Here is a 15,907-nt window from a genome sequence, read left to right as displayed (position 1 = left end):
GATGTCGACAGGTTATATGGAGAGAAGTAGCTGACTTTTCAAATGTATGCATGCCTTTTAAATGTTCTCTCCTCTTAAGTGGGAATACATGGTAAGTAAAAGTTGACCAATTTAAAAATAAGTACAATGGCATTTCAGGGATCCTCAGACAGGGTATGGTTATCATTGTAGCCCTCAAATTTGAAAATCTTAACTTGGTTCTATGGAAATTGCTTTTTACATACGCTTCTTCAGTTCTCAGGCCTTTGTTAATCAGTGGCTGAGATTTCAGTTTGTAATTTTGTTGCACAAAACACAGCCTAGACTGAGTTGTAAGTTCTCATGTAGCTACTGGGCTTTCTATAGATCTGTAATTTATTTTTATATAAAACTAGAAATGTAATGACACAGCTGGTTCATAAGATGATAGATGTCACAATTTTTGGTTTCACTTTTTTTCTGGGTGCTGTGGGTTGACACTGGCCAGATGCCAGGCACCCAAAAAGCCACTCACACATCTCTGCAGCTGGACAGAGGAGAGAAAATTTAACAAAGGGTTCATGGATTGATATAAAAACTAGGAGAAATCACCTTGGCACCTCTGCCAGGGGCTGTGGGAAGATCTGTGCATCCTCCCTGGATCCCTGCATCCCCCCTGGATCCCCGCAGGCTGCAAGGGCTCAGCTGCTTCACCATGATCATCCCCAGGGTCTGCAGAGGAATCCCAGCTCTGGCCCCTGGAGCACCTCCTGCCCCTCCTTCCCCACTGCCCTTGGTGTCTCCAAGTTTTTCCCTTATGTGTTCTCACCTCCTCCTCCTCCTCCTTCTCTTCTCTGGCTGGACTTAAAACTGGTCCCCAGCTTTGTTTTGATTTCTTCTTAAATCTGTTATCCCAGAGGCATTCCCACCATCCCTCCTTGTCCCAGCCTTGGCCAGCAGCACGTCCATCCTCTGAGCCAGCAGGGACTGGCTCTGCTGGACATGGTGGAGGCTTCCAGCAGCTTCTCACAGAAGCCACCTCTGTGCCCCCCACTACCAAAACCAGGCCATGCAATCCTTGGCAAGCATGAAAACCATGCCAAATTTCCATTTGAAAAAGGCAATGTAAAGATTTTTGCGGAGTTTTCAGGTACATTTTTTGAGAGGGATGTTACACTGAGGTGCAGTAACACACCACAATTCCCAGGCAGGAATACTGGAAGTTCCTGGGATTTATGGCTGGAATACCTCACAGTTTGCTTCTGGGTGTGCCTAGGGCAGTGCAGCCATGAGTGAAAATGGCAGCATTGTGACAGCTGTGGGTGACCTCAGCGAGGTGAGGCAGTGTCACACCAGGTCTGTGCCAGTGTCCTCATTACAGCTGGTGCTGCTTGGCCCCCCTGATGGCAATCCCAGGGGAGTTACTGCATCCAAGCACCACGTTGGTCTCCTTGTTTGATGTGCAGGTCCTAGAGTTGGCTGAAAAACTTTGTTTTCTCTTCTCCTGGAGAAACCATTTGTTCTGGTTGGGTGAAATGTAGTTTTCACTGCTGACAAGGGATCGGCATGTGTTTATACTCAGAATTTTTAAGTGGAGCAATGGTGAAACATCAGGAACAAGTATTATTATGTATACATAAAAAAATACTGAAACACCATCAAAACATCATTGTACATCTCTATGAAATTACTTGAATGATTGATGTCATGTCAATGTCTGTGGCAATCAAGAGAAATTAGATGAGAGAAAAGATTCCATTTATTTTGTTGAAGCTGTGTTAATTCTTTACTTTTTTTTTTGCTGTGTGGATCCCTCTCAATTGAGTAAAATGAGAAATAAATATTTTTGTATAGCATTGCAGAATACCAGATATTAACTGAAACCTGCAGAGCCTGAAATACTTTCGAAGACATTGAACTCTTTCTCATTCTGCTCTTTCCTGTGCTTGAGAAGTGTGGATCAAGTCCTGTCTAGCAGAATTACTATGCTATGTGTCATAATATAAGAAAATACTGTGTTATGACCTGAACCCAGGGTTCTCTATTATTTTCCAACTGTGTTATTTCCCAGGAATTCTGCAAGCTTCTGAAGTTGTTGCACAGGAAAATCTTCTAAGGCCCCACTACCTTAGTTGCTCTGAATAACTTTTGATTCTTTTTGAAGAAGGCCAGATTGTCCATATTCCCAGTGTTCTTTTGAAATCTTACATATCTTTTTCTTGTAGAATGTCAAGATTACTCAAGAGGGAGTGAGCATGTTGAATATTTTGAGAAGTTAGAGGTTGCTTGTCTGTAGCGGTTGGGAATTTGCTGAAAAATTGCCATGCTATTACCTCATATACACCCCCCAAATGAGAGCTAATATGATGGGTATTTTCTCCTTTCTTACATCCTCAGACCATGGTTTCTGAAATTGTCCTAGCTTTTGTTGTGGTATCTTCAAGTCATTAAATATTAAACCCTACAAGTCTTGTTTCTCCATTTATAAGAGAGGAGCTAAAAGCTCTTTGTAGTTTATTTATGTTTCTAAAATATTCTGAATATATAAAATGCTGCTCAAGTACTAAGTTTAAATGTTTTCTCTTAAGCAAGACAATTTGTTTTAGTCAGATTTTAACCTTCTAAAACTGCCTAAAATGATTACAGGGACCCTTTTACAGCTGCTAGTCCTAGCAGCTTTCCAAGGTGTCACCAGTGGTGAAAATCCCGATTCAGTCTTGGTCTGTGATGTTTTGATGTGCTCTCTTATCTCAGGCTTCTCAGAACTATAAGCTTGGCTGTTTTTCTTGGTGTTTACGGATGTTCCCCTGTTTACCTGGCCCGCTTTTTCCACTGAGCACTGGCTTTGCAATAAATTAAGACAAGAAAGAGTAATAGATTTTCACACTAGGTAAGTATGTCATAGATCAGAAATCCTCTGTTGACCAAAGAAAACATTGGAAGACTGAAAAAGTGGCAAGAATTCTGCATGCCTAGGTGGAGCAGAAAGCATGTGACTGTAGGAAATAAAGGTTAATAACATAGTTTAACAGTTCATTATTTATTATTTATTTGAGATTTTTCTGGAAAGTGGATTTACAGATCACGTAAATAAAAATCTGAATTCAAAAGGAAGTTGAGGGGAAATTAAGAATATTTTGAGAAATCCTGTGTGTAACAGGCAGGTTTTATCTGAATATAAGCATAAAGAATGGTAGACTAGGGGAGAGTTTCTTTATCTTCTAACAAATGTTCTAAACTCTTGGTAAAATATTTTATTTCAAATAAATGTGTCATGCTTATAATCTAGTAGATTAGTCCCTTTTATCACTATCATCGTCACTATCCGACCAAAAAAACAGAGTTGATATTTGTGTTTCCTTTGATAAAATGATAAATCTTTCATTGCTGTGCATTTGGTTTGATTAATTGAAGGATATGAGACAGCCAAGATGCTTAAAACTGTGTCTTCTGTTCCAGAGGGAAAGAGGAATTCAGAAAGCTGGCCTGAACATTGTAATACAGTCATTATAACCTCATAAAAAGCATCTGGTTTTAGTGAGAATTTATAATCACCAGGATGCCTGTATCCACCACTGGTACACACAAGGCAGTGCAAAACAAACATGTTATATACAGAAGCTGTAATTCCACACAGCTGAAAGACTCACATCAAATGTCAACTTAATCATTTTTCAATCCTTTTTTTTTATTTGCAACCTCCAGATTTTTTTCCAGCTGAAGCATCTCTCTACCAAAGAGTAAATTTCTACTTACTCAAAATTTACTTCTTTTTTTTTAGTTAACCTTTTCTAATACAGAAGTTTGACAGATCACAAATCAAAAGCTGTCACAAATCTCTTAGCTACCCACATATTTATGACTTGTTTAAAGAAATGTAAGAAAATTTCTAGCAATAAATAAATCATGTTCAGAGTAATATTTCAGATGGGTTGGTAGAGTACTACTTCAGAGCCCCTGTCATGGATTACTGTCTGCTGGGGAACTGGACAATGGCAATTTATAGTTTTACGCTGGTCTCATTTATTTTCATCTCCCACATATGGAATTTTAAAGTTCATTCATTTGCATGAGTCAGGAAGGTAGAAACACTGCCCAGTTGGAAAAAGCAGTATGCATTTTCAAGGAAATTCTCCTCATTATATTGGGGAGGAAATACAATCTCAAAACTATATAACTATGTAGCTTAAATTGGTGTAAGTGTCTGAAGTGGATCATTGTGCTTTTCAGGAGCTGTCAGTTCTTATTATCCTGAGTAGCTATGTTCAGTTATGGGCTGGACAGAAATCAATTCCAAATTGTGTGTTCCATCATGATATCCCTGGTGGAAATTGTCCATTCACACTGTTTTCCAGGTTCTGTGCTGTGTTTACTGGGTGGATTTGTTCTGCTCTCATGAGGAGAGTCTTGTGTAGCTGAGTGTTCTTCCATGTGGCTGGATTCGTGTCTTCCTTTTGATGGAGCTTTTCCTCTCCACACGGAGGCACTGGCTTCCTGGGCAGAAATGTGTTCTGTTTTGCAGGTACTGCTTAAAAATGCAGCAATTTGTTGATTAATCTTTCTAAGTCTGGGAAATCCATTTAGATTTTGAGAGACAGATAAAATAAGCTGTGTAATTGTAAGCCACCTTATATATAGGCAAAACCCAGAAGTTTGGGATTAGATACCCAAGAGAGCAATGGAAACCTCAGAGATCATGGAATCACAGGGTAACCTGAGCTGGAGCAGACCCATCAGGATCACTGAGTCCAGCTCCTGGCAAGACACCCCAGGAATTCCATCCTGTGCCTGAGAGCATTGTCCCAGCACTGGTTGAGCTCTGTGTGGTTGGACACACATGTGTGCCCAAGGTGTGTTCTCTTCTCCCTTGCCATTCCTCTTTTCCTTGTCAGCATGGGAATATTAAGAATCAACTACTTTGAATCCAAGAAAGAGCAGCAAGCACAAAAGTGCATGTTAAGCCACTCTCTGCAATGATCAGGTGCCTAAATCCAAAGTGGACCAAGGGTTTTACCTGCTTGTGATTGAGTGCGCCTCATTCTCCCAGTTATTTTTAAAATGACAAATGCCACTAAAAACGTGTTTGGTCCCATGGCTGGAACTTGGAATTGTTTTCCTGCTGGGTAAATATTAACCACAAAGTTGTGCCCTCTTGTTCTGTTTTGTCTGCTTCTCTAGATCAATTCTTTCTTTTCTGCACCTTGGCCTTGCTTTACTGAGGGCCCTGCTGAGCAGGGCAGGTACTTCAGTAGTCAGTACCTCCTGCTGAAGGTGTACTCTTGAGTTCCTACACACTGAAAAAATTAAATTTTAGTCATTTTTCCATTTCTTTAAGATAAAGCAGGAAGAGAGTAAAGAGTTAAAGCTGAACTAGCCACTGAGGGGTATTCTGGACCAGTTTTCAATGTTGGCATATGAAAAAGACATAAACTATTACTTTGGGAATACTCCTATTTGCTTCTGAGACAAGTTGAGTGCTATTATCTAATTCCTGCTGTGCAAGGGGGAGAGATGGCATCGTTATAACTAAACTTGGGGCTATTCATTTGTTCCTTTCTTACAGAAACCAGCTTCAGCCTCTCCTGGGACGGTTCAGCCAGTCAGAGGCTTTGTTAATCTCGTCTGGGGTTGAGCCAGGCACTCTGGACGGCGTTCTCCTGGATGCTGGCTGTTCTTCCATGCAATTAGACACACCTGAAAGAGGCTTTTCCCTGCAGAAGGATGGGCCCTTGGACATGAGGATGGATCATGACAGGTACACTATAACAGAATATTTCTTATATTCTGAACCTCAAAACTGGCTGCTCTGCCACCTTTGTGCATTTCCTTTCCTCTTTAAATGGAGAATCCTTATCCTCAAACCACAACTGATACTGCACGAGTATCCTGTCTTTCTTTTGCCAAAAAGCTTTTTTCTGTCTCAGTGCTCAGCCCTGGTTGTTGTATTTGCCTTCTTGGAAATGAGGGAAAGGTTCTAGTGGTGAGGGATTAAACCAGTAATGTTTTATTAACTGCACTTTTAAATGGTAACATTTTTGGAGTGTGTGGTGCACAGTTACAGGAACATCTCTCTTTCAGAGGCCTGTTATTTCCACAGTTTCTCTACCTGTACTTGATCAGCAGGCTCACAGTTTCTTGCTGCAGTCCTTTTCCTTTTCTGCTACACTTGCTGTTTGTGGAAACTTCACTTGAGCAGGTCCAGTTGCTCCCTCCAGAAAGGAGCAGCGTCCCTCTTTTGTGCAATGACCATTTGATCCAGTTGCTTCTCTGTGAAAGGAACACAATAAAAATAAATAGATAAAATCCTGTTCATTATATCTGCTAGATTAAATCAGATAGCCACGTTGCTTTTAGCACGCTAATGTGACATTGTCTTCCATGCCCACGTGTTTGTTGTAAGTTCTGCTTAGCAAAATTACAAGCTTCCTTTCTCTTTGTGTAGGAGGCACATCAGGCTTACTTAATTGTCAAATTAATAGTTACTGAGTAAATCACCTGTATTTAAATTTGGATTGGTGTTTAGTACTTTCAAGAGCATGAAAATTAGTCATGGAGTGATAATTTCCACTTATGCAGTGTTTTTCATCTTCAGGCAACCTGATGTATTTCTGCAGCACTCTGCTTTTTGCATGAGCAGCCAAAGATCTGTCTTGTCTGGGTGAGGGCTATAATTGCATGACACATTACATCACAGAAAATGGCAGTTTTTTCTTGGTGTTTTGATGAACGTGGTGTCTTAAGAAATGCCATTTGTTCTTTCATTGCCCCCAAGAGCCAATGGGAAGCCTCAATTTCTAAGGAATTACCTTACGATATTAATGCTAAGTCTTAACACAGCAAATCTCACGATACTTGCTTTTTGGTCTTGTGCAAAATGCTCCCATGGTTCTCCTGGGATTCAGTCCTCAGATTTCCGAAATCTGAACTCCAGGCTTATGTGTAATTCGGATGCATCATGAGAAAACAAACACAGAACAGGAGCCTAAGAACAAAGGGTACCTGAGGCATAACAAAAGCATTACACTGTGGTTGTTGCTATGATACTACTTGCCTCTAAGTTTTTTTATCTTTTGTAAGATACTGCAGGGGAGTAAAAAATGCCTGGAAGCGAAGAAGAGAATTTAGAAGAGAATTTATTAGGTAGTTTGTATGTTTTCTCTGATTAGTAAACCCACAGATGATGTTCATAAAATACCCTGAACTACCCTGTCAGCCAAGTGACAGAGTCGTAGATACATAGATTGAAGGCTTAGACTGTTTATATTGTAATAAGTCCTGTATTTTATATTACTAGGTCGCTTCTATTATCTCAGGAGAGTATTTCTGTATAGGTTCTTATGCCTTTTAGTGAAAAATAATGTTTAATTATCTTCATTAGCAATTGTTTTCATAGCAGGAGATTTGAAATAAAAGATCATTTAAATCAGTTCTGGCTAGAAAATAACATATGATGCAAGGTGGCTGAAATGACCCAGTAAGAGGCAAGTTTATATTCTAAATCTGGCTAAAGAGAAAGGTCAGACATAATTTCCATTCTAGCACAATACTGGAATATATTTATTCTTAATTTAGCATTACTTTTCACTAAAAGGCATAAGAATCTATATACAAATACTCTCCTGAGATAATAGAAATGACCTAGTCATGTAAACAACAGGACTCACACTCACTACAATTTAAACAGTGTAAGCCTTCAATCTATATATCTATATCTCTGTCACTTGGCTACTGAAATAGTTCATCATCATCTATGTGTTTACTAATCAAGGAAAACATACAATAAATTCTTTATTCTAAACTATTAAGCATAGTTTATGATAACACTTGGAAGTTGAAACTGTTCTAACTGAAGTTAGGGAACAAACTCCACTTAGATCAGTGAGAAAAAGGGATGTAAAAGGCACAAGCATAGTTTGTGAAAACACTTAGAAGGTAAAACTGTTCCGATTGAAGTTGAGGAACGAACTCCACCTAGACCAGTGAGCAAAAGGGGTTTAAAAGGTGCAAGCATAGTTTATAACACCACTTGGAAGTTAAAACTGTTCTAACTGAAGTTAGGGAGCAAATTCCACCTAGACCAGCAAGAAAAGGGGATGTAAAAGGCACGAGCTGTTTCCACAGTACTGCCACCTCCAATCTGCACACCTCCCAGGCAGCGTGCAGTGTGTGTGTGTGTGTGTGTGTGGCTCCGTGGAAGCTCACCTCTGGTGGATGGCAGCTGACGTCAGAGCACTAATTGGACTAATTGGCTGCTTTGTGCGTAGGTGTCCTGCCATGGCCACGGCTGCTGATGTGGTGAACGCCTTGGACCAGCGGGCGCTGGCGTCGGTGCTCAGCGCGTACGGCGAGGAGAGGCACGCCAGGAGAATTGCCTCTGCCATCGTGCAGGCACGCAGCATCTACCCCATCACCCGGACCAGGCAGCTGGCAAGCATTGTGGCAGGTACCCTCATTAATTCCACACAGGAGGAAAGGAAATATTAATCCCCACCAAGTCCCAGAGGGATCTATTTGTACTTGGAGTGGTGCGGGATCTAATCCTGCCCCTTCTGCTCTGCTGTCAGCTCTCTTCTTCTGTTTTTTTTGGGCTTTTTTGTATTGTAGTTTGACAATTAGTTCAATAATAGATTTAACATGAAGTGATTTATCATTTTGTCAGCCACAGAATGACAGCAGCCTTGGGTATTCTTTATCCTGGCTATTGATCCTTTCAAATACCAGATATGTCATATCTGTCTTAGTTTTAAGTTTCTGTATTTTAATATTTCAAGGGGAGGTACCATGGCAGTTTCCAATTACCAGTAAAATCAGATCATTTCTGTCTTTTTAAAGAATCAGGAAGCACAAAGCAATACATGGCTTGCTTCACCTTGCGCATGCCAACTAGATCAGCCTGAAGAGACTATTGAAACCCTTGATCTTCCTTGTTCCTCACTGTAAACAGCTTGAAGAAAATGCAGTTAGGCAGGAGCAGTGTTTGTATCAAGAACCATTATGTTTGTTTTCTCAAGTAAAAATTTTCATAAGACACGAATCCTGTTCATTTACATAATATGCAGCATCAGAATGTTTTGTTTTGTTTTTTTCCCAAATGATGAAAATCACTACATCTTGTCACAAATAAGTCTAAACTGCTGACTTTGAATACAGACCTTTAAAATTCTAAACCAAATGTAACGTTTGCTAAAGAGCAGTGTAAGATATTTTATCAGTATCCTGAAGAGTATTAAAAATTTCATGGTGTTCTTAAAAATTTGTATTACTTAAACTGGAAGTCTAAGGCACTTAAATTTAATGATGGAGAAATTAAAAGGTCTGGATTTGTAGAAGTCAGGATACTTTAGCAAAATACCCAGTCAACCAAGGCTCAAAGGTTAGCTGATATTAAAAAAGGACCTGAAGACACTGTTTGCTGTTGTAAGCTCCTGCTGTAAATACAGTGAATATAACCAATCTTAAAAACAAAATATCAAAGATACAAAGCACTATAAGGCTTTATAAACCTTACATTTTAAATGTCATCATTAGCAATATCCTGAAATAACAATTTTGAGCTTTGTCATATATATCCCATGCTTTTTGAAAAAGTGTTGATCAAGCCAGTGTTGATCAAGACCCCTGAGTTGGAAGCAACGGTCTCACTGTGTTAGAGATATAACATGTTACACACAAGCAACTCAGGAATTCTGAAATAATTTTGTGCCATAGCTGAAAGTAAGGGAATGAAAATACAGGTGTATGCAAGACAGCAATTGGAGATCCCTTCATGTTTAATGTGCTGCACGTGAGTCAGTAATTGATGCTCCCTTGCTGTGACCATGAGAAGGATATTTTTTGTCCTCACTTTAAATTCCTTGCTATGTTTGAAGAGCTTCTTGATCCACAAGTCAGATATGCATCAGGTATTGTCCATGCCCAAAACAATGAGTCCAGCACACATCTGCCAAGACAATAAATATGTATGTTTGGTGTGCTTTTTTGGGACTACACAAGTAATTATAACAATTTTAGAGCTGTTACACTGATCCCTGTGTGCATAAAACTTCATCCAATAAGGAAGTCCTGTGGTAGATCCTATCAGTTTTTGAACTGATTAAGAAAACATTAAGGAATTTTTTCTTAATTGTGATGTATTTTGATTAATTTATCATCTGTAATTAACATGTATTCTTACATGGAATTATATTGGTGAAGTTATTGGGATAAGCCAGAGCTACAGTACCAGAAACCACAGCTACAGGAATCTTATGATGGCACAGCCCAAAAAAACACTGACTAATTCAGGACTTGACCAGAGTAAGATTTATGACCTATTAGTTAAATGTTATGCCCTTTAAAAAATAAACTATTAATTAGAATAGTAAAACCTTGCATTTTAGATTTTGCAGATTCTCTGCAAGCCTGATTATCTTCCAGAGCAGGGTCATCATTTTTGCCTGGTGTAAGAACCAGAACACAAGCAAAACAATCTAGCTAATGAAGCTGGGTGTCAGCCTCTGAGAATCTGTGTAGTACCTGTATTTCTTTCTCCTCTTGTTGATTACTGTGGCTTCAGATGTTCCAGAGCTCCCAAGTTTTGTCTTAAGGTCCAGCTGATCATCAGAATCACAGTGAATCTAGACTTGGACTAACCTGAGCTTAGAAAATTTAATTTATTTTGATTGAATGCTATATTTCTGGTCTTTCCTATCACCCCCCAAAAGCTTAAAGCATGTATTGCAGTTCCTAATCCATTGGGAGATAAAAGTGAAGGATGTAGTTTTTAAAAAAAAAAAAAACAAAACAAAAACAAAAACAAGGAAACAAAACAGCATTAAAAATTTTGTCTTCCTCCTGGTGTTTATAAATATTATCCAAAAGGCTTTTGATCTGTTTAAATAAAATCTCTAGGAGCTATGGAATCTGCAGTAGGAGGAGTTTGGGGAACAGCATCTTTTCCAGCAGCACAGTGGAACTTTTCTCACTGTTTATAATTTTCACAGAGCTGTTTGCAGCATTGAGTGCTCTGTAAATACTGAAAATCAGTAGTTCTCAGCTGAAGAGTAGTGAGTAGATGTGTGAAAGATTATTAAGACGTACTTCCTCATACCTTTTGTTGTACCTCATTGGGCTGTTTGGAAATACTAGGTCTGAGTGCATGTGCAGGAAAACTCATTAAAAATGGTGACATTTTTAGGATGTAATTTTCATATGCTCTTCCTGTACAACTAATCGTCTATTTTGATTTCTTTTCAGGGGGCAATATACCTTTTTGTCTATTAATTTTTATTCAATTTTTTTTTCTGAGCATTATTTAGGTGCATCATCTATTAACAGACAATTTTGAGACCATGTAAACATCTGGCCTTAACTTGAAAGGAGTTGATGATGACATGTTAAAAAATTTCAAAGTTTAAAGAAACTTTAATCGGTGAAGTCAATTTCTTTCAGACTGGCTCACTTTTGCAGGCTTTAATTATCAGTTTGGAATTTGCAATATTGCCTGCATTTCAGCTGGGTGAGAATTAATGCTGTACTGAGGGAGCCTAGACAAAAGGACATTGGTTGCGTCACAACAACTTATTAAATGCAGTGCTAATTCAACAGACAAATTACTGCCAACAGGTGCACGCTCTGAAATCACTCTTACACTCTCCCACTCTCTTACACTCTGGGGACTTGGATAGCTCCTATTGACAGGCACAGCACACTGCTAATTCCGTTCACAAGCTTTTAAAATTTCAATACCTTTAAACGTGAGAGCCCATTAGATTTTTTTTAAACTGCAAGTATCATCAGGGCATCCTAAAACTAAAAATGGATATTTCTCTCACTAGGATTCCAAACCAGTCATCTATCCAGAAGCGTGGTGTTTTTATGAATGAAATTCACTTTACAAGCTTCCCATACGGATTTTTTTTTTTTTTTCATTTTTGTGCATTGCACAGCCAGTTACCAGGAAGGATTTTCTTTAAGTGTCTCAATAACTGGAGGGGCCTGGGTGAGAATTGATGTGCCTGAGCAGAAAGCACAAATAGATTTTGATTTAACAGAACTAGAAGAGTAAGTGTGATAGGGGAATTTTTCACCCGTGGAACATAGATCAGAATCTTTTGCCTTGGCTAAAAAGCTTAAGGCCAGTGTGACAGAAATTACATTTAATATATAATAATAACCAGATTAGAATAACCAGAGATTACATTTATAAATTAATCCAGTCTTTGACAGTAGACCAGTAAGTCTTGGAACATGTAAACAGTTTGATTTTGGTTTTAGTCTGGGAGGTTTTGGTGGCGTAAAACTGCAAAGTGGCTGCATTTCTTTACCAATTTCCTGAATACTAGTATTCTGTGCTTTATTGTAGGACCTGCAGTGCTCTTTGTGCATGTTCAACTGAGGCATGTAAGGCTGTGTTATACTTACAGAACCTGTCTGGGCTTTAATTAATTTTTCTTCAGTGTGTGATAAATTATTCATAGTAATAAATTAATGTCAGAGTTAATTGTCATAGAAGGTTATTGTAGGAGGAAACTGCACTCAACAGCCATGGCAAGATTAGTGGAGGAACGTCGCAAAGACCTGTTAGTGTCCTAGTCATGCTAATAGCCTCCGTGTCATTGTTCTTTTATTTATCTGTTCAGTATTGCAGTTGCAAAATATCAGTGTTGATGAGCAGACCAATGAAAACCGGCCCAGGTGTCAGCATACCATGTCCATTTACATTTTTACGGAGCCTTTTGAAGTTGAATTTAGATTGATAGGATGGTTTGGGTTGGAAGGGGCCTTAAAGCCCATGCAGTTCCAACTGCCGTGCCGTGGACAGGGACACCTTCCTCTAGACCAAGTTGCTCCAAGCCTTGTCCAGCCTGGACTTGGATATTTGCAGGAATGGGGACTCTACCAAACAACCTGTTCCAGTGCCTCCCCACCCACAAAGGGATGAATTTCTTCTAATCTGATTCATTCCATAGTTCTGAGCATCCTACCAGTGCTGGTGACTGTTACTTGACCTTTAAAGAAAGCTGTGTTTATTTTGCCTAGCACAATGTTCCTTTATGCTGTGCACTAAGAGACAGTTCTCATCACACACAGCTGGCACTCAGTGGCTGTCCAAGGGCTTCATTTTCAAAGAATCCATTTATAGGTGTGCAAAGAGACATGGAAACAGAGGCCATGCCAGTAGGCACAAGCTTGGTGTTGGTTTCTTGGGATTCCGCATGCTCTGTGGTTTTTTAGCTCTCCTTTTAATTGAGATCTCTCTTCAAAATGAGCTTTGTGACCTCATCAATGAGCGTACACATTCTGTTTATGATTCATGGTCAGTATAGAAGGTTATGTTCTCAAGGACAGAAATTACATTGACTAGTGTAGCTTGTTCTGGAGTTGGTAAATGATGGAGAAGCCTCCCTCCTGCAGGCTGCATCTATTTACTGTTTTGTGAGACAGCTTCAGGCCACAAATTCACGTGCACTCATTGGTTGGGAGAAGTCAATCCTGTTGCCACTTTCTGTCTTGAGGGATTCAGGCTATAAGGATTGGAAATAGCCACAGCTACAATGGGGTCTCTTCAGTGAATTTAGAAGCTGTTAGCTTTGGAGATCAGAGGAGGGAGGTAGGTAGGAAAATCAATTATGCAGAAATGTATCTTAAGGACATAGCATATGTGATAATAGCTTTGTTAATAACAATTGACTTTTAAAATCCCATTATTTTTCTCTGTCTTTGCTGAAGACTGAGATTGCTTTTGTGTTTGTGATATGCTTTGTGAACACTTAGGCTTTCTGACATAAATAAAATCTTACCTTTAAAACTCTCAAGAATTACACTAATAAATTCTTATGTGCAAGCCTCTCATGGGTAATGATATCTCTATTAATTTTTTTCAATCACCCATGCCAATTTGAATTTAGACAACTAGTTTCAGAGGTACAGTATTCCTCTCTTTCACTTCACTATGTAGAGTATCAGTTCTTTGACTGTGAGCTGTGTTTACTTCAAACTCTTTGCTTCATTATGTTGTAGCTTAGCACTGACATGAAATTGGGGCATTCTAATACATACATACCAATTGTATTGCCTCTTGTTTAGAAAAATAACTGTCCACTTATGTGCTAGCATGATTTGTTCAATTTATCTTTACCAGACTCCTGTGGTCACTTAGGTAATAGATTATAAATTTACTCGGGTTTCACAGATCTTGAAGGATTCTTGCACTTTAGTTCCTCTGACACATCAAATTAGGCTTCTCTAGCTTTTTGTTCTGTATCCATGTAATGAAAGTTCAAGCTTAAAATACAATAAATATTGATATATCAAAATTTCTATCAAAATTTCAGTCTCTGCAAGAACTTGTTTGACTCATAAGAATTTTGGGAAAAGGAAGAGGGAGTTTTGTGCATCTAATAAAAAAATATTTAATCTGGTGATTTTAGGTCTGACAAACCTTGACACATTCTGCTCTGTAGGCATGTGAAAACACAGCAATGTCGGCTGCATTTTCTAAATTTCTCAAGGGATTTTTGTGAACATTTGAAGAAACACAGGCGTAGTGTTCAACAATTGCTATTTCCAAACAAGGATATCTCTTTCAAACTTCAGGTAATTCATTGAAAGATAGTTATTGCCAGGTAGCTATTGTCTTCAGTTATCTCTGCCTGTGAAGAAATGTAGTTATCTGCAAGCCACAGGTAAGATTGTGTCCATCGTACATTAGTTTTTTTCCTTAAAAGCGTAACACAACCACAAATTCCAAACCGACATTGATTACTCTGAGCTGTAAAGTGAGACTTGTCTGTCCTATCTTTTTTTTCTTTATCTGGATTTCAGCCATTATTTTTTAGTTTAAATTGGTAATGCTTTTGGAGAAGGAACTTCTCTGAAAGATTCTAGGGAAAAAACTCAACCACAAAGCATCTTAGTTTAATAGGCTTTATGTTCAGAGATGTGAATTCAAAACATAAAATAAAGATGTATTACAGAGAATGAAGCTCACTACTCAAGGTTCAGTTTTGACTATGCTTTCCTTTAAAGTCATCTTGCATGGGTGGATGTCAAGATGTAGAAATATTAAGTTAATAACATGCATATTTTAAAATGTGTGACAGGTGCTTTTCCAGCATCAGCGCTCTATGCACGGAAGGACTTGCTTCAGAGACCTGTGCATGTTGCCACTAAAACTTTCCAAGGCCTGAGAATATTTGTGAATGATGAGCTCCATGAACTTGTGACAGGGCTGAAGACAGCTGAGAAGTTTCTGAGGCCTGGAGGTCGCCTTGTAGCCCTGTCCTTTCATTCCCTGGAAGATCGAATCATCAAACGTTTCCTTCATGGCATTGACGTGACGGAGAAGTACAACCTTGGCTCAAAGCAGAAGATCAGACAGGCTCTGAAAAATGCCTCCAAAGGAGGAGACACACAAGGATCTCCCTGTGAAAAATCCAACTCCAAGTGGATTTCTATACAGAAAAAAGTTCTCACACCCCAGGCCAAGGATATTCAAACAAACCCAAGGGGAAGGTCGGCCAAGCTAAGAGCTGCTATTAAACTCTAAACCAAAATATATGATAACATGATTGTATCATTTCCTGGAATTCTCTTTTCCAGAATGCTAACTGGACAGATATTGTCAAACTGAAAAAATAAAATGAAGGCTGTGAGAAAACATTTCTTTCTTACCTTTGTGCTTCTTTGTGCTTTGGTTAGGAAGTAGTATAGAGCATGAACATGCAAACTAAATACATATAAGTGGGTGTAACTAGTTATACAAAAAATACATCTTTTTTTAAAAGAGCATCAAACACTACGTTTATAAAAATTGCAGGTTTGATGTATTTATGGTATTCCATTTACAATAATTTCAAAATCCTGGCATTAACAGTCTAAATTCAGTAGCCAATTGAGACATATTTTTATGGAGGTGGATTTTACACACCTAATTCAGATGTCTGGTTTAGTCTAGAGTTAGTTTAAA

The 15,907-nt window shown here is 38.8% G+C and overlaps 1 protein-coding gene across 2 annotated transcripts in view; it reads left to right on the top strand.

The window, feature by feature from the left end:
• Positions 1-15,600, top strand: part of METTL15 (methyltransferase like 15) — a 78,471-nt gene extending 62,871 nt beyond the window's left edge. For both annotated transcript variants that reach the window (XM_038138659.1, XM_038138658.1), the window contains exons 4-6: positions 5,522-5,713; positions 8,223-8,401; positions 15,042-15,600. In XM_038138659.1, the coding sequence (XP_037994587.1) occupies positions 5,522-5,713; positions 8,223-8,401; positions 15,042-15,487 (817 nt within the window). In that variant the 3' untranslated portion in view covers positions 15,488-15,600. The remainder of the gene's footprint in view (positions 1-5,521; positions 5,714-8,222; positions 8,402-15,041) is intronic.
• Positions 15,601-15,907: the final 307 nt, after the last annotated feature.

This window comes from Motacilla alba, chromosome 5, assembly GCF_015832195.1.
Source record: "Motacilla alba alba isolate MOTALB_02 chromosome 5, Motacilla_alba_V1.0_pri, whole genome shotgun sequence".
Taxonomy (NCBI): domain Eukaryota; kingdom Metazoa; phylum Chordata; class Aves; order Passeriformes; family Motacillidae; genus Motacilla; species Motacilla alba.
Note: the sequence above shows the minus strand (reverse complement) of the source record. Positions and strands in the feature narration are given on the sequence as shown.